The following is a 19,692-nucleotide window of genomic DNA, read 5'->3' as shown; positions in this document are numbered from 1 at the left end:
ACGAAGTCCAGCGTCGACAGAAAGCGTCGGTTCGTTTGCCATTAGACATAAAACGATTTTTCAGTGTGGTATTTTACGGGCCCATTAGACAGAGCGGTCACAAATTAGTCTACTGCGTCATTCATCTCATCGATATGTACCACCAGGAACAGTAAAACACGACGAATAATCAGTACTCAACCAGCGATTGTGTAGCGGTGCTACACGGCTGTAGTAGGCAGCATGGGCCAGGGCGAAGTTTTCGCTCCTGGATCAATGGTTATTCTTTGTGTTTTACTGTCCCCATTAATTCACATCGACAAAAGAAACATCGCACTGGAATAATTGGGACCACATTATCGAATGGCAGCGCAAAATTCCACTTTAAACGTGGTTTTATTTGTAATTGGAAACAAACCGACGCTTTCCTTTGACACCGGTGTCACATGAAAAATGTGATGAGCAGTATTTGTCTGGGCTGAACGCAGCTACACGTAGCAAAAATGAATCTCGAAATATCTGCCGCAACACCGGATAAACTGCGCCTGACGACCCTTAGGAGAGATACCCCATATGCCACAAACACACAGGATACATCTGGACTCTACCTAAAAAGGATGTTGCGATTGGAATATACGACCAACATTAGGGCTTTTTATGATGCTTATTATATACTATTAACTTCACAGGCCAAGAAGTGTACATGCCGCCTTTTCAGTGAGAGTACCGATGTGTATAATTATCAAAAGTAACCTTTGAATACTGATGTTTGCATGTTTAAGTCAGTATTACGGCAGCTATGCTTAATACATCAGAAAGCATGATGCTAAAACGACCGCTTGTCTGTTACGTGCAAAAAGGTGTTATTGTTGTTGTTGCTTCGGGCAAAATACTGATCTGATGTAGCTCTCCAAGCTACTCTATTCTTTGCGAACCTCTTCATCTCCGAACAACTACTGAAACCTACTTCCATTCGAACCTGTTTACTGTATACGTCTCTTCGTCTGTTCTTACATTTTTTTACCCACGATTCCTCCGATACCAAACCGACGATTCCTTGATGTCTGAGAACGGGCCTTGTCAACCAGCCGTTTCCTTTATTCAAGTTATGCCACAAATTTTTTCTCTGGCCAGTAACATCTCATAGTTATCGATCTACCGTCCAATTTTCAGTACACTTTTGTATCTCCAAAAGCTTCTGTTCTTTTATTGTTTGAACTTGTTATCGTCAAAATTTCACTTTCGTACAAAGCTTGCCAACAAGTACTTTTATATTCGATGCCAACAAACCTCTCTTCTACCGAAAGCTTTCCTTGCCATTACCAGTCTACATTTTATATCTTCTCCACTTCGGCCATCATCACTTATTTTACTGTCAAAATAGCATACCTCACCTACTGCTTTTAGTGTCTCATTTGCTAATCCAATTCCTTACGCATCTCCCTCCTACGTCTGGCTTCATTCCATTAACACTGTTTTGCTTTTGAAAACTTCCTCTGAAATTAAAACTGTGTGTCGGACCGAGATTCGAACTTGGGACCTTTGCCCGAGTTCGAGTCTCGGTCCGGCACACAGTTTTAATCTGCCAGGAAGTTTCATATCAGTGCACACTCCGCTGCAGAGTGAAAAACTCATTCTGTTTTGATTTTGTTGATGTTGGTCTTACATCGTCCTATCTAGTCACTGACCACACCGTTTAGCTGCTGTTCCAAGTCATTTACTGTTTCTGAAAGAAACCTCAAAGTTTTTATTTCATCTTCCCAAACTTTAATTTCTTCTCCAGGTTTTCCTTTACTGCTTGCTCAGTGTACATACTGAATAACACTGGGAACAGACTACAGCCCTGTCTCAGTCCTTTCTCAGCCACTGCTTCCCTTTCACGCCCTTCGACTGTTACCACTGCCGTCTAGCTTCTGCACAAATTGTGCATATCTTTTCGCTACCTATGTTTTGCCCCTGCTACCCTCAGAATTTCAAAGAAAGTATGCCAGTTACGATTGTCAAAATGTTTCCGTTAGTCTACAAATGGTATTAACGTAGGTTTGACTTTCTTTAACCTATCTTCTATGATAAGCTGTAGACTCAGTTTTGCCTCGCATGTGCCAACATTTCTAAGGAACAAAAATTGATCCACCCCGATGTCGGCTTCTACCATTTTTGCGTTGTAACATTAACATGTAGGTTAATGTTGCAAATCTAGATCAGTGAGTGATCCAGAGTTACCTCTGCAAGAGCTGAAAAGGCTGATGCCTCTCTTCACAACTACATATTCGTCTGGTCTCTTCCAATATAAGTTGCAGCTACATTATGGCCATCTGTATCGGTGAGGCGCGCAATCAACTCTACCTCGGTATGATCTACGGTTCAGGAAATATATTCTAAGAATTTTAATTAAATTATTTTTATAAATTTTACTGACTTGATATTGACATCATGGTCTAATTTGTTCATCATTATCAGGTGCCAGAAAGTGGTCCATGTAGATTGAATCTAATAGCAGCTGATGGCACATCTAAATATACTATGTATAAATGTATCTTTCACTAACTACAATTATTCTGCCGACCTCCTTTGTTATTTAAAAGCACAGCAATCGGAGGTACAAATCAGTTAAGGGAAACGTGAGGATTTTCTTGATATGTGAGAGTACTGACTTCCTGCCCCAGATTTTGGCCACTCTGAGATTGTGCTCAGTATTTTAATGACACAATGACGTTAAAAACTCGTCATTCTTAAAGAACGTCGAATAGAGCCACAGTCTTCAAGTCATTGCCACGCGGGATTAGCCGAACGGTCTTAGGCGCTGCAGTAATGGACTGTACGGCTGGTCCCGGAGGAGGTTCGAGTCTCCCTCGGGCATGGGTGTGTGTGTGTGTTTGTCCTTAGGAAAATTTAGGTTAAGTAGTGTGTGAACTTAGGGAATGATGACCTTAGCAGTTACATCCCATAAGATATCACACACATTTGAACATTTTTTGCACGTCATTATTAAATATGGCCATTTCCCTTTACGACTGTCAAAAATTATTTCATTCCTTACATTTTTTTATTTTTTATTTGGTTTAAAATGTGAATTTAGCATTATTTATTACAAAAAAAATTTTTAAAAATTTGTGACGGTAGTAAGCAGGAACTATGATGTTTAATGCATACTCACTCTTCCTTGATGTATCTTAAGCGGGCTGAGAGTGGGTATCCAAAGGAAAAATAATTTCTATTTTGCTCTACTCGATATCCAATAAGAGGTAACACAGGAAAGACATTTAAGTTTCTACAACATTTGGAACTCGTTACTAGAGTTTACCTACAAAGCTTCCCCTTCCACAACAGATACTTCCTAGAACCATGAGACCAGTGACAGCACAATTGGACGTGTGCAAACTGTTTAAATATTTTTAGGATAATTAACGCAAAAGTGGTCCAGAAAATTCAGGCTCACCAAATATAAAGGTATTTACAAAAAGAAATGATCTGTTGCTTGAACTAAAAATGCACACAATTTTATAATCATCTAATAAAAATGTTGATATTGCACAATAAATATAAACGAAAACCCACTGATGATGGCACAGTGGTGCCGAAACATGTTTGGGTATTGGGATACGCGGGATTTTGCGTTACTAGCGGACCTGAAATCCCAAAACTTGTAATTGCAAACACCGCCAATACAAGGAGCTGCAAATCAAAAGATGGACTGTCTTAATAGCTTGGCGTTCACTGTCGTTTCCCTCCTGGAAGATATGCCATTCTCGTTGGGAAGCTGGTATGTTAGACGGACAGAACTGAAGGTAGAAAGTAAAAACACACGCATATAGAAACCGTACGGCCCATGTCTGGTTTAACTTGACATGCAGAGACTATGAACGGCTGTAAACCGGTCTGAGACGTGGAGTGTAACGTATCGCTAACGCCTGCCACACTGGGCAGCGACTGCCCCACGCGGCTGTAACTGGTGGTTCGCCGGTGACCAGAGAGGGCCTGGTTTTGGCGTCACTTTTGGTACCGTCGCTGCGTCCCCGCCAGCCGAGGACGCCCCTCCAGTAATTACCTCTTGGATTGGCGCCAGTTGCTGGGAGAAGCCTCGCTGTGGGTAGAAGGCAAGCAACACGTCAACCACATGTGAAGCGAGCGACAGGGCAGCGCAGACACGCACACACACGGAGGCAGACACACATTCAACACAGGGGAACACAGGAGCCAAACTAAACACACACCTACCAGGGCGCGCTGCGGCAGGCAAAAGCAAGAGACGCCACCTTCTTTAGAGTCGGAGCGTCAGAGAGCAATTTAGTTTCAGACTTGCTGACGAATTTATGTTGTCGGCTGTACATCAGTGATTCATCTAGCCGGCTGGACACTTTCAAGATTGCCGTTTCTGTCACAAAAGCGCAGGGCACGACTCCTAAGATACTACCATAGTTTTTCTGCTTGGGGAGTAGAACCAAATGAGAATTTTTTGACACAGAAGGCATCAAAATTGACACACTAGCCATCGTATTGGCTAGCATCACGTTGCACTTTATTGTGAACTGCGTTACACTGATTAATTAGTTAATTATCTGAGTGAGCTCTGAATACAATATATATATTCTATGAGCTGTAAATAATCCATTGGATGAATACATTTATCCAAATGCTGAGTGGAACATGCCCGAAGATATCCAAGATCTTTCTATCTTTCTCCCCTGATTATTATTTCAAAGGAAACTCCAGTTTACATTGGGATATTTTGGATTACTTAGCGGTTAATGTTTTGTAGCAGTTAAGGTAACGAATCCGTATCTTCTCTTGGGTTGACAAACTGCCTATTGGATTCTGTCTCGGGTTCTTCGGCCGGCGTTCATCTAATGGCTTTTCGGACGTTTCGCCAGTACGAGTGGCTGGCATTGTCAAAGCTTCACCCTCCATTGCCGGTGGTGAACTAGAGCCGAGCTCGCGGCCACAGACTATATGTACCTGGCGCGCCAACGTCTGAGGGCTTCTCCTCGGTCATTTCCGGTGCGGCTCTCCTCTTGCTACCTGCATTACGGGAATCCAGGATTCGTTAACCTTAAGGCTTTCCTCTTTCTTGTTCAAACTGTTCGCGTGTTTTTGTATTTCTACAGCTTCTCGGAACAAGCGCGTGTGATAGTGCTTCTCTACAACCAGAACTTCCGTGTCGGCGAATTTTATTACGTGGTCCGTGTCATTCAGTGCCTGCTCTGCCACGGCTGATTTCTCCACCTGCGCCAACCTGCAATGTCGCTTATGCTCTTTGATCCTGGTGTTAATTGATCGTCCAGTCATTCCGATATAAACTTTTCCGCATGTGCATGGTATATGGTATATTCCCGACATTGCAAGTGGGTCTCTTTTCTCCTTCACCGATCTAAGACACTCTTTGATCTTCCTTGTCGGTTTGAAAATCGTCTTTACGCCATGTTTGCGCAATGCCAGCCACTCGTGCTGGCGAAACGTCGGAAAAATCATTCGATGAACGTCGGCCGAAGAACCCGAGACAGAAGCCAATAGGCAGTTTGTCAACAAGTGGCCACGAAAGCCTTAACAATTTTCTCTTGGGTTGCCGTTGGTGAGGGGGATTACTGAGTATCCCCAACCACTTCATTTACAGTTTCATTTTTTTTCGATCAATCTCAAAAAGTTATGGAGGTGACAACTTATCATGTGAATAGCCTACCGAGCTAATTCTTCCATAATAAATGCCCAGCTTGCTCGATAATTTATTGTACAAGCATAATACATAGTGTTACAGGTTTCAGCCATCTTCAAATCATTAAGCAGAAAGTCGAAACCGACTACACTGTGAATTATTTGATAAACTGCGATCAATTATAAAGTGCCAAATACGATCGGTGCATCCATCAGGCAATTTCAGTGTCACGACTTTGGGGTCGCTGATGTTGGCAGCAGTGTGAAACAGGGGGACAGTCGACACGAAGTGTTCCGAATGGTGCCGACTTTTAGCGGTCGGTACTTAGGGACCAGGGGAAAACTTAACGCGCCCTTAGTATAGCTAGTGTCTTGAGGGCTCATAAATTGCTAATGTGCGTAGCTTACTGATTAATGATCAATTGTTACAGGAGGTGCCGCCCCACAATGCCATTTTTGGCTGCTGAGCAAAAAGATTTAGCGACTACTGTATTGGATTATTCTGATTTTGTGATGGGAACAAACTCCTTTCCCATTGCAGACCACGTGATAGTGTGATTATTGATACGTATAGCCACATACAAGGTGTTTCCGTAAGGACGTACAAAAACTTAACAGGACATAGAAGATGCCCCAGAGAACAATTCGAGGTAGGATGTATGAGATCGCAGAAGCCAGCTTGAGGAGATAATAGAAATAAAATCACATTACTCTGTACTTTTTTATTTCCATTAGTAACATTTAAATGCAAATACCATCACTGACAGAACGAACTTACCATATGAATTATGTCTTACAAAATATGCTGGATCTGACGGCCACCGACCTCAATGCAATCATGACATCGGCGAAGACGTTTCTGGCGTGTTACGAATCGTATCACAGACAGCTACAATACTGACAACTAGTCCCATCTCCATATCTATTGGCTCTCATAGACAAGTGACTTACGTATCCCCATAATAAATAATAAAGGAGATTCACGCCAGGTGACCTCTCAGGCCGTGGAATAGGACCTCCCCATCCAATGCACCGGCAAGGAAATACAGCACTGAGATGGTTTTGGACATCCACACCGAAGTGAGGCGGTACACCCTCGTGCTGTATCCACAACCTCTCACGAACAACCTAGGCTACGTTCTCCAACAACTCAGGTAGGACTCTTTGCACGGACATGAAGTGCAGGTGACCATTCAGATGTCTAGGTAGAAAATATGGCCCGATGAGATTGTCGCCTACAAAGCCGGCCCAGATATTCACAGCAAAACTGTCTTGATAGTGTGACCTTACCACAATGCTAGGATTTTCCTCATCCCATACATCGCTGTTCGAAATGCCATCAAGATCAGATGAGGCCTCGTCAGTAAACAGCACAATTTGGAGGAAATATGGTCGATGTGGTGCTACAGAAGAATGCTGAAGATTAGATAGGTAGATCACATAACTAATGGGGAGGTATCGAATAGAATTGGGGAGAAGAGGAGTTTGTGGCACAACTTGACAAGAAGAAGGGACCGGTTGGTAGGGCATGTTCTGAGGCATCAAGGGATCACAAATTTAGGACTGGAGGGCCGCGTGGAGGGTAAAAATCGTAGAGGGAGACAAAGAGATGAACACACGAAGCAGATTAAGAAGGATGAATGTTTTAGTAAGTACTGGGAGATGATGAAGCTTGGCCGGGATATAGTAGCATGGAGAGCTGCATCAAACCACTCTCAGGAGTGAAGGCCACAGCAACAACATAGTCGATCAATCCATTCTTGGAGCAACTATGACACAATGCAACTCTTGGTGCAAAGCCAGTCACAACAATTGCATACACTCGTTGTGGGTGATATGGGAGTAATTGACATCCATGGAGTACTCGACACACGCTAGTATGAGCAGCGCCCATTTCAGGTGCAATACGATAAATACACTCCTGGAAATTGAAATAAGAACACCGTGAATTCATTGTCCCAGGAAGGGGAAACTTTATTCACACATTCCTGGGGTCAGATACATCACATGATCACACTGACAGAACCACAGGCACATAGACACAGGCAACAGAGCATGCACAACGTCGGCACTAGTACAGTGTATATCCACCTTTCGCAGCAATGCAGGCTGCTATTCTCCCATGGAGACGATCGTAGAGATGCTGGATGTAGTCCTGTGGAACGGCTTGCCATGCCATTTCCACCTGGCGCCTCAGTTGGACCAGCGTTCGTGCTGGACGTGCAGACCGCGTGAGACGACGCTTCATCCAGTCCCAAACATGCTCAATGGTGGACAGATCCGGAGATCTTGCTGGCCAGGGTAGTTCACTTACACCTTCTAGAGCACGTTGGGTGGCACGGGATTCATGCGGACGTGCATTCTCCTGTTGGAACAGCAAGTTCCCTTGCCGGTCTAGGAATGGTAGAACGATGGGTTCGATGACGGTTTGGATGTACCGTGCACTATTCAGTGTCCCCTCGACGATCACCAGAGGTGTACGGCCAGTGTAGGAGATCGCTCCCCACACCATGATGCCGGGTGTTGGCCCTGTGTGCCTCGGTCGTATGCAGTCCTGATTGTGGCGCTCACCTGCACGGCGCCAAACACGCATACGACCATCATTGGCACCAAGGCAGAAGCGACTCTCATCGCTGAAGACGACACGTCTCCATTCGTCCCTCCATTCACGCCTGTCGCGACACCACTGGAGGCGGGCTGCACGATGTTGGGGCGTGAGCGGAAGACGGCCTAACGGTGTGCGTGACCGTAGCCCAGCTTCATGGAGACGGTTGCGAATGGTCCTCGCCCATACCCCAGGAGCAACAGTGTCCCTAATTTGCTGGGAAATGGCGGTGCGGTCCCCTACGGCACTGCGTAGGATCCTACGGTCTTGGCGTGCATCCGTGCGTCGCTGCGGTCCGGTCCCAGGTCGACAGGCACGTGCACCTTCCGCCAACCACTGGCGACAACATCGATGTACTGTGAAGACCTCACGCCCCACGTGTTGAGCAATTCGGCGGTACGTCCACCCGGCCTCCCGCATGCCCACTATACGCCCTCGCTCAAAGTCCGTCAACTGCACATACGGTTCACGTCCACGCTGTCGCGGCATGCTACCAGTGTTAAAGACTGCGATGGAGCTCCGTATGCCACGGCAAACTGGCTGACACTGACGGCGGCGGTGCACAAATGATGCGCAGCTAGCGCCATTCGACGGCCAACACCGCGGTTCCTGGTGTGTCCGCTGTGCCGTGCGTGTGATCATTGCTTGTACAGCCCTCTCGCAGTGACCGGAGCAAGTATGGTGGGTCTGACACACCGGTGTCAATGTGTTCTTTTTTCCATTTCCAGGAGTGTACTTGTAGTGGGGTCCGCAACAATGCGTTCCAGGGTGTGCTCTTCAACATCGGGTGTGCGGTTGGTCCTCATGTTACCAGGTCGCTCATTTCTTTTTTCTAACGAACCAGTATCTGCGTTCGTCTAGCGTGAGAAATAAACACTCGTGATGGATGATGCCTGTTAGGAAATCGTTGCCTGTACAGCCTTTCAGCTTAGAGATCAGTTCAACGTACTTCCCCATACACAAGGTCCACGTCAGTGACTGAGTAAAGAATGGGTCTGTCGTTGATTGGTAGCACGTTCTGCCGCGCGATCTAAAACGCTGCAGTCATGGACTGTGTGTCTGGTCCCGGCGGAGGTTCGAGTCCTCCCTCGGGCATGGGTGTGTCTGTTTGTCCTTAGGATAATTTAGGTTAAATAGTGTGTAAGCTTAGGAACTGATGGCCTTAGCAGTTAAGTTCCATAAGATTTCATACACATTTGAACAATGGTAGCACGTTCTATCATGGAACAACGTAAATACATTACAACAAAGCGATCTTATGGACGAGTAAAGTAAACAAAATCTGTATCATGACTTCCTAATAATCAGGCTCGTTCTCCTTGTTTCCTTGCAGGATGTAAATAATATACGTGTAAATAAACAGAACAGTATGTGTAAACTTGTACGCATGTTGGTTGTAAATAAGCGGGAAAAGAGTAATGCTAGGCAAAGCGGTAGACAAATTTGGTTCCATATCTCCTTAAGCTGGCTTCTCTGACCCCCGGTTCCCTACCTCAAATTGTTCAGTGGAGCACTCTCTATCTCCTATTACATTTCCATACGCTCTTACGGACACACCCCGTATGTCCTGAAGAGAGATCTAGCCGTGTCAGAGGCTAAATTTTTCCACAACATGACTTCCATCGCCTGGTCGACTAGCGGGTGAGGTGTGTATCGACTGTCCGCAGCTCGTGGTCGTGCGGTAGCGTTCTCGCTTCCCGCGCCCGGGGTCCCGGGTCGATTCCCGACGGGGTGAGGGATTATCTCTGCCTCGTTGTGACTGGGTGTTGTGTGATGTCCTTAGGTTAATTAGGTTTAGGTAGTTCTAAGTTCTAGTGGACTGATGACCATAGATGTTAAGTCCCATAGTGCTCAGAGACATTTGAACCATTTTGCATTTTGTGTATCGTCTATCAGGCCAGGAAATGTCGAAGTGTCGCGTCACTTACTTATTGCCTGCTGCATCGCGCCCCGCTGCATTGTGCAACAATTGTACCACGTCTGAAGATGGATACAGTGCCTCACAGACAAATAATAACACGTACTCAACTGCAGAGGCGGTCTTCCATTTTTCTTACAGCTGCTTTGTCTTCGATCTCAACTCCCAAAATTTCACTGGCGGAAATGGAAAATGTTACATCCAGAGGCGGCAGTCGTATATTTAACAGACTTTGTGGTGGCGTTCATCGCATAATGGGTACTGAATGATAAAACATTCAGGCCATTCAGAACTGACCCATCAACATCAGTATGTTGTGTGCCCCCAGCTGGGCGAATACATTCTTGTATTTGCTGTGGCATCGAAGCGAACAGCCTCGAAAGGTCGAGTAATTTCTTGCAATGTCTGAAACACATTCTGCGCCATTCATGAAGATTGCTCACTTGAGTGTAGGATGAAATTATGGTTCTTCCCATCGTCTCCTAGACGTGCTCTATCAGGCCAGTCGAGGAGCAGTACATACTTTTTTGTGGTGTCAAATTTTGTGTGGGGCCTTGTATTATCCCGCTGAAATATCATCTGACACCCTGGTCTTGTACAAATGACCAATATAGCCGGAAGGACATTTTATTAACTGATCTTAAAGCTACAGCGATGACTCGGAATTTAGTTTAAATACTGCCATGCTTCTTGAGAATACGTCATCCATAATGGAGATTTATACCTACGAGCTATTTTTCCCATAAGTTAGTATAAATTGCTGCCTCTGCTCCAACTGTAAACTTTCTTCCACAAAATTTTACGGGAACCAACATCAGGGAGTTGTCTGGCACAACATCGCCGAACTCAGTTTTATTATGGAATCGCAGGTATGTGAATTATTCGACTAGATACAACTGCAAAGGGTGATTTCAAACACTGTCTTAACTTCATTAATTAACTCGGTCACTCATGCAATCTGTGGCTGGAACGCATACTTAGTTATTAGATTTTCCTCATCTATATCTCAACTGCAAAATTGTTAAGGAACAATTATTCATCATCTTCCACTTGTGTATTTGTTGGGAGCTGAGGGAAGGTGAGAACAATGTAGATAGGAGCTGTAGGGAAAGCTGTGGAAAGGAGAACTCCGTCGGATGAAGATTGGCAGGATACAAGTTTGTGGCGTCTCAGAACAGGCAACGTCTGATGAAGTATAAAGTAAGAATGTGTTGATAATGGCTTCTCACATGAAATTTAGTCGCGTTTCAGGTTTCTTGACAGGAGCGTTATGTTCAGAGCCGATGTTAACGTGTAGCAATGGCACGAACGTAGCAAATTTTATTTTGCGACGAATCAGTTTCTTCCAGTGCGACAATAGGTGAAGACCGCCAGGTAAGGGGGTATAGACTGGAGGTGGTAGTGGTTGTGGCCCAGCCTACTGGTAGGGATGGAAAGTCATTCGTTTAGGCTTTTACAACCCTGACGTAGCAAGAAATAGAGACCCATTTGTCTATGTAGAATGCGGATTTTTGTAGCCAATAACTCTTAATTTGACCATCTTATTCTCCTCTTTACTGGTCTTATCTTCAGAAGGTCGGCATGTTAGCCTGGATTTGGCAATGTTAGTAGAGGAGCGTGGTCAAATATCCTGCCTGTCACCGCCGGCCTGAGTGGCCGAGCGGTTCTAGGCGCTACAGACTGGAACCGCGCGACCGCTACGGTCGCAGGTTCGAATCCTGCCTCGGGCATGGGTGTGTGTGATGTTCTTAGGTTAGCTGGGTTTAAGTAGTTCTAAGTTCTAGGGGACTGACTACCTCAGATGTTAAGTCCCATAGTGCTCAGAGCCATTTGAACCATTTGAACCTTCCTGTCACCACCATTTCCCTCCTCCCCCCTCCCCTCCCTGCACCCCTGCGTCTAGTGTTATCCAATGTGAAAGTGTGAAAATATTTTCAAAGTGTTTGCGATTAGAGTAACTTGGGCGGAACGTGGAAGGCAGCCTGGCGTTCACCTAATCGGACGTGGAAAACCGCCAGAAACCACTACCAATCAGGCCCTCGCACGAGCTCTCATCTCTGATTCGCCAGGCAGATTCTATCAAGCGCAAGCGTGCCTTCACGAATCGCAGAAGCGGTGTGATAACTCGCTCGGCTATCAGGTCCGACTGCTTTTGACCATGCATATGTTGTATTGTTGAGTTGCACTCAACACCATAATCAAAACCAAATCAGACAGCCGAAAAATAGTTGCAATCTGGATAAGAAAAGGCAGTTTTTACAACAATTATCGCTTGGTTCATTACACACTCGTGATGTAAATATTCCAAGCGTCAGCGAAAGTGGCGTCCATCATGAAGGCCCCTGTTGTCTATGGCACCCTGTTGTCTATGGCACAGTACCAGCGATAAATGACTCATGGACCATTCGAGATCTCAACCATGTTTCCAGTAACCTGTTCGTGTTTGTTTGTTGTGAAAGGAAGGAAGGAAGAATGGGGTTTAACGTCCTGGCGACACCGAAATCATCAGGGATGGAGGATAATGCCGGACAGTGTCAAAGATGGGGCAGAAAATCGGCTGTGCGCTTTCTCAGGAACCATCTTGGAAAATGACTGTAGCTGTTCATGGCAATCACGGAAATTCTAAATCTGGATGATCGGGTGCTGATTTGAACCCTCGTCCTCCCGAATGCTATTCCAGTGTTGTGACTACTGCACAACCTCGCCCAGTGTGTTTGTAGCGACAGTTTACATGTGATTTATGTGCTGATTCCAGTTGTCTGTCATACGTCAGAGGCAGTCGTACAGTCTTAACTGGTCAGAGGATTATACCTCTTGCCTCAGTGATGTAAAAGGAAAAACTCATTTCTTTTGTCCACTGACGGTACAAATTCGATACTGGTGTAATCCTTCTGGAATGGCATATGCCTACTCCTCGATCTCACTGCTGTCCTTAAGTCATCTCGTTACCACTCCATTTGCAGTCATAGCACACAGTTAAATGTCTGTGCACTCTGTCGGTTCGATGCTCCTGTGTCGGCCATGGCAATGACTCGATCATTCTCAATATTTGAAACATGCTGATAAGCTGTATATGCACGTCCTTTGGGTGTGCAGTGTTGCGTTAGTCTCCTGAAAATTCCAGTAACGTTACACGCATTCAACAGCCACCATCTACTCTCATCATTATCTGTAAGGCAGACTCTTTCCTTGCTGAAAATTAGCTCGGTTAAGGATAAAATTTTTATCAACTTTTCCCACAGACATGCTAATACTGTAATACCATGTCGGAAGCGTTCAGTCAACTTGTCCATGGTGTAGCACTTTCCATCCCACCTGTTTATTTTGAGGACTGCCTTTATAAAGTGAACAGACGTTTGTATCCATCACCAGACGTCTAGAGACATGTAAAGCGCTAAAACAGTGAAAACATGGACATAAACTCGTCAGAGGATTCTACCTCGTGCCTCAGTGACGTGAAACAGAAAATTCATTTCTTTCGTCCACTGACGGTACAAATTCGATACTTGTCTTTTCTAGGGTTCTGCTTGGAACAATATAGCTGACAGATGTTTCTGGCAGCTGCGAAATCACCGATAGCTGATGGTGGGGAAGTGGTGCTATATAAAGAAAGAGGTAACCTAAACAGTACTACAGTTGTGGACACTACACACACACACACACACAATTGCTTATTGGTTGTGACTCTTACAACACAACAGTCGCCAATTATACTCTTCAAATCTGCATTCACAATTGTATAAGAAACATTACTGTGTATATATTGAAACAAGGTTTACTGTAGTATGCGAAGCATGCTGGAGAATGGATACGATCGTGGAGGTAGGTTTAGGGTGTTCTGAGGGTGGTCTTTCTGGGAGATGAAGGGGTTTGTTCAGAAATGGGGATGGTGCTGACAGGCGGCATCGTCGGTGAGAATGGTAGTCGTAGAATGTGTGGCGAACGTATGAATGGGTTGAGGAGCGGGCGTAGCTGACAGCACGAGAGGTGTGGCGGAGTGGCGTATCGTGCTTGAGTGAGCACCGGGGGTCACCTGTTGAGCGGGCAGAAGTCGCTGGCGTACCTGTTGCGCGGCGTTCTGCAGGTTGAGCAGTGGCTCACTGCTGCGCTTGAGGAAGAGCCGCAACTTGTTCTCCTTGGGCGCCTGCTCCTTCTTGCGCTGCGGGCTCGGCGCCTGGTACAGCATCTTGTGGAACACTCTGAAACGCAAGAACAGCTTGCTTGAGCCAGAATTCACTGTCAGCAGCACGTGGAACGTCTGAGCTGCTGAACGGGGGGCTATTTATTCTTTCATGTGTGAGGCATTACTGAGTCTAACCTATTGGTTAGGAACAGTAGGTTGACAGGTTCACTCTTACGAGTAGAACCATCAAGCTAGTCTGCACAGTAATTAATATATAAGACAGTTCACTAACAACGTAATACGGTTGTCACATCCGCCTACACGTACTTGAAAATAACGATTAATGCCCAAACAGTCGGTCAGGAATAAAGTCTAGTTATTACACTACTGGCCATTAAAATTGCTACACCAAGAAGAAATGCAGATGCAGATGATAAACGGGTATTCATTGGTCAAATATTTTATACTACAACTGACACGTGATTACATTTTCACGCAATTTGGGTGCATAGATGCTGAGAAGTCAGTACCCAGAACAACCACATCTGGTCGCAACAACGGCTTGATACGCCTGGGCATTGAGTCAAACAGAGCTTGGATGGCGTGTACAGGTACAGCTGCCCATGCAGCTTCAACACGATACCGCAGTCCAACAAGAGTAGTCACTGGCGTTTTGTGACGAGCCAGTTGCTCGGCCACCATTGAGCAGACGTTTTCAATTGTTGAGAGATCTGGAGAATGTGCTGGCCAGGGCAGCAGTCGTACATTTTCTGTATCCAGAAAGGCCCGTACAGCAACTGCAACACACGGTCGTGGATTATCCTGCTGAAATGTAGGGTTTCGCAGGGATCGAATGAAGGGTAGAACCACGGGTCGTAACACGTGTGAAATGTATCGTCCAGTGTTCAAAGTGCCGTCAATGCGAACAAGTGGTGACCCAGACGTGTAATCAATGGCACCGCATTCCATCACGCCGGGTGATACTCCAGTATGGCGATGACGAATACACGCTTCCAATGTGCTTTCACCTCGATGTCGCCAAACGGGGACGCAATGGTGTAATCATCCGTAAAAATGACGTTTTGCCATTCGTGCACCCAGGTACGTCGTTGAGTACACCATCGCAGGCGCTCCTGTCTGTGATGCAGCGTTAAGGGTAACCGCAGCCACGGCCTACGAGCTGATAGTCCTTGCTGCTGCAGATGTCGTCGAACTGTTCGTTCAGGTGGTTGTTGTCTTGCTAACGTCCCCATCTGTTGACTCAGGGATCAAGACGTGGCTGCACAATGCTTTACAGCCATGCGGATAAGATGCCTGTCATCTCGACTGCTAGTGATATGAGGCCTTTGGGATTCCAGCACGGCGTTCCGTATTACCCTCCTGAACCCACAGATTCCACATTCTGCTAACAGTCATTTGATCTCGACCATCGCGAGCAGCAGTGTCGCGATACTTTAAACCGCAATTGCGATAGGCCACGATCCGACCTTCATCAAAGTGGGAAACGTGATGGTGCGCATTTCCCCTCCTTACACGAGGCATCACAACAACGTTTCACCGGGCAACGCCGGTCAACTGCTGTTTGTGTATGAGAAATCGGTTGGAAACTTTCCTCATGTCAGCACATTGTAGGTGTCGCCACATGCGCCAACCTTCTGTGAATGCTCTGAAGAGCTAATCATTTGCATATGACAGCATCTTCTTCCCGTCGGTTAAATTTCGCGTCTGTAGGACATCATCTTCGTGGTCTAGCAATTTTAATGGCCAACTATTCTAATAATGTTAATTTTTCTTTTATTTAAATCTTATACTTAGCATTCTGTGAACTACGTACGAAGGGGAGGGGAGTCGAAAAGTTTTTAGCCTGACAAATAAAGAATGACAGAGATTTCATAATACCAATTTATTTTTCACTGTAATACCCGTGAACAGTAATACACATGCGGGCATGCTCAGATAATTTCTGCAAACCATTCAAATAGAAGTGAGCCGCGTGGTTCGATCAGCGATATTCCCACCGACGGCATGGGTCATCTTTCCGGGACTGTGCACAGAGCGCGCTGTTGCCCCACCTACCGGTCCGACCGGGGAGCGAGGGGTAAGCTCTAGAAAGTAGCGAGGGAGGATTTTGCTTTGGGACGCCTAGCAGTAACGTCGTTTGCCAGGTCTGGCGGACAGTACAGGCGCCGTGCGAGGCAGCAGGAAGAGCACATCTAAAAACGGGGCTGTTTACCCGGGTGACGGCGCCGTAGCAAATACCGCCGGCGTGGAAGCAGTCACGTTACTGGGAAGCCGTTGGTGTATTTCGCTTCCTGCGTGTCTCCTGGCACCGGGATCTGCGGTTGCTGGCTTCGTCAGACAAGTAAGAGGGTGAGGGCCTTGTTTGTGCTGTAAATTGTGGCCGGAATCGACTATTGAGTTCTGTGCTGTTGACTTCATTTTCTTGGCCGGCCGTTGCTGCTCCTACTGAGTCTGTCCTCGAATGGGTTAATTTAACTTACTTAGTACGCAAGGTTCTAGTGAGAGCTTTGCCCACCCGTGCCGGCTGGCCGTGTATCTAGTACGCTCAGGGCTTAATGTATAATTGGCCTTACACACACAATAGATTTGTACTGCTTACCTCATGTTCATTAATAGGTTGATTAATTCTACACATGATGTGCTGTAATGAATTGTTGTGTTTTTACATACTTAAGGCAGATGTCAGTCTGTTGTAGACACCCACTAGTTCTGGAATTTTTCGTGCCTATTCGTGACCGTTACTGCTCCCGTTTGGGGGTCCATGCAGAGCCGGTATTGGAAACAGCTGAGTGGGTGGGCGTCCGCTTCTGGGCGTAGATTGTTGAATCCCACGAGGTTGCTTTCTCACATGACATTTTATATCCTACATTGTAGGGTGCCTGCCATTTTAGTAACGTCGTTGTGTGCCATGGTATCTGGTTTTGTTGTTGCCTGTACTCTGAAGTACTTTTGGTAATACCAATCACTGCAGTAACGAAAGACTACATTTCCTCGTCAAATTTTAGTAAATTATTCTTCAGGTTGATCATAGTTTTTGAGTAAATAATTTGTAGCTCATTACACTAAATGTGTAATAGGCCATAAGTGCCGCGGTTTATGAATGTTTAAATTTTGAAGTAACTTGCTCGCACCTAAATGGTAATTTTAAAAATGTATTGATGGTTTTATTTGTTATTTGTCTTGTTTAAATGTGCCAAATAAATGTTCAGTGCAACTGTTGATGGTGATTGTCTGATGTGTCACTTGGTCCAGTCCTACAACCCCACAGCCTATTGTGCTGAGCTTGTGTCGTGTAGAAGTTGAATTCCATGCTGTGCTGAGCTTGTGTCGTTGTGTAGAAGTTGAATTCCATGCTGTGCTGGCGCATCAAAATGGTCTTCGGAGTCCATCCAAGCGTTCACAGCATCAGTCATTGCATCATCATTGTCAAATCGTCATCCTTTACGGTCCTTTTTTTAGGTTTTGAATAAGAAAAAAGTCTGATGGAGCAAAATCTGGAGAAGATGGCGGATGACGAAACAATCAGAACCCTCAGTCACGCAGTTTCCAGTGTTGCGAGGACTTTGTGCGCCGATGTGTTGTCCTGGTGCAAAATAACTCAACGCGCCAATTTTTCGCGTCTTGTTTTCTTTATCTCTTCTCTCAAACGGCTCACAAGGATGCAATAGTATGACTCGCTGATAGCTACGCCCTTTTGGAATTAATCCACCATACTTAACCTTTCTCCATCCTAGAAGACCGATGCCATCTCCTTACCGTCTGATTTTTCCACCCGGAATATTTTTGGTGCAATGGATGGAGAATATTTCCATTGCTGTCACTGTTGTTTTGTCTCAATATCAAAGTGGTGAACCCACGTTCCGTCCATTGTCACATACTTTGCATAAACGCCGTCTTTATCTTCTTCAAATTGGCCGATGACTTCTTCGCAACACTGCACACACTCCCGTCTCTGATCTGCATTCAATTCTTTCGGGACCCACCGAGATTAAGCTTTCACATTCCCAAAATATGCCCAACAGTGTCATGAGCACGTCAATGAGACATTATAAACGTGGTTCTAATGTGCTGAAACGTTGTTCAACGATCCAGCAAAATCTTATCGTGAACTGCGGTCACCGCTTCATCAGTGGCAACGGTGACAGGACTTCCGCTAATTGGCGCATCTTCCACTCGTTCTTCCACGTGTGAAGCCGGTCACCCCGTATGTCATTGTTTCATAACACAGAACACTCTCCATAAGCGTATTCACCATTTACTCCTCTATTTCGTTGGATGTAATTCCCTAAAATGAAGATATTGAATCACAGCACTGTTCTTGATTCTCTCGATATTCGCCATTTTGCTTACACTGCAATTTACAACGCATCCTGGCGGCAAAACTAATGAAGTTGGAGCCGCGAAATTTCACTTGAATGCCCAAAAAGGGTCACCAAAAAACTAGGTGCTGTTGTTTGTGTGAGTCATTACGGTAACTATCTCAGGCTAGAAACTTTTTGACCGCTCCTCGTACTGTCTCATTAAACGACCAAGTGGAATTGGTGCGCATAGTCCCACGAAACCTGATAACCAAACAGGAAGTACATCACTTAGACATAGCATTCGCACGTAGCGTGTACGAAGTGCAAGTATCTTCAAGTGGCTGAAATGAGTCGGGGGAAGTGCTTCGGGAGTGCAGAGTAGGGTGCGGAGTGTCCCTATGCATCGTATCCTCTAACACTGGACGACTGTCTCGTTCTTCAGCGATATCTGCACCGTTTTGGAAATTCCTGACGGATTAAAGCTGCGTTCCCGAGCGCGACTGGAACCCAGAACCAAGCAGTTCGAGGCCAATGTTCCCACTGACTGAGCTACTCAGGCATGACTCACGCCTCACAACCTAGCGTACACTAAATTGGAAAGTACAAGAGAGAGACATAGCTGTAATTAGCTACGTGAGCTTAGAGCACTATCCATGGCTGAGTAACTCAGTCGGTAAGACCATTGCCCTCGAAGGCAAGATCCTGTCGAGTAGCGGTCCGAAACACAGTTTTCATTTGCTACAGTGTGTCAGCTTTGAAGGATTAGATTAGATTAGATTAGATTAATACTTGTTTCATAGATCATGAATACGACACTTCGTAACGATGTGGAAAGCGTCAGGTAAATAAAAGATGTCTGTACAAGATATTACATTACACAAAGTATTGCATGACACTAATGTTTAAGTTGTTATTGTTTTTTTCTCTTAATTTATACATAAAACTTCAGCCAATGAGTAGAAGGCGTTGTCATCTAGAAATTCTTTTAATTTATTTTTAAATGTTAGTTGGCTATCTGTCAGTCTTTTGATGCTGTTTGGTAGGTGACCAAAGACTTTTGTGGCAGCATAATTTACCCCTTTCTGTGCCAAAGTCA

General features: G+C 45.4%; 1 protein-coding gene across 1 annotated transcript in view; it reads right to left on the bottom strand.

The window, feature by feature from the left end:
• Positions 1-19,692, bottom strand: part of LOC126355819 (serine-enriched protein) — a 238,020-nt gene that overhangs the window by 61,462 nt on the left and 156,866 nt on the right. Inside the window, exon 3 of the mRNA XM_050006265.1 lies at positions 14,215-14,350. Within this exon, the coding sequence (XP_049862222.1) occupies positions 14,215-14,350 (136 nt within the window). The remainder of the gene's footprint in view (positions 1-14,214; positions 14,351-19,692) is intronic.

Source organism: Schistocerca gregaria, chromosome 3 (genome assembly GCF_023897955.1).
Source record: "Schistocerca gregaria isolate iqSchGreg1 chromosome 3, iqSchGreg1.2, whole genome shotgun sequence".
NCBI classification, from domain to species: domain Eukaryota; kingdom Metazoa; phylum Arthropoda; class Insecta; order Orthoptera; family Acrididae; genus Schistocerca; species Schistocerca gregaria.
This window is presented reverse-complemented; position numbering and strand designations above follow the sequence as displayed.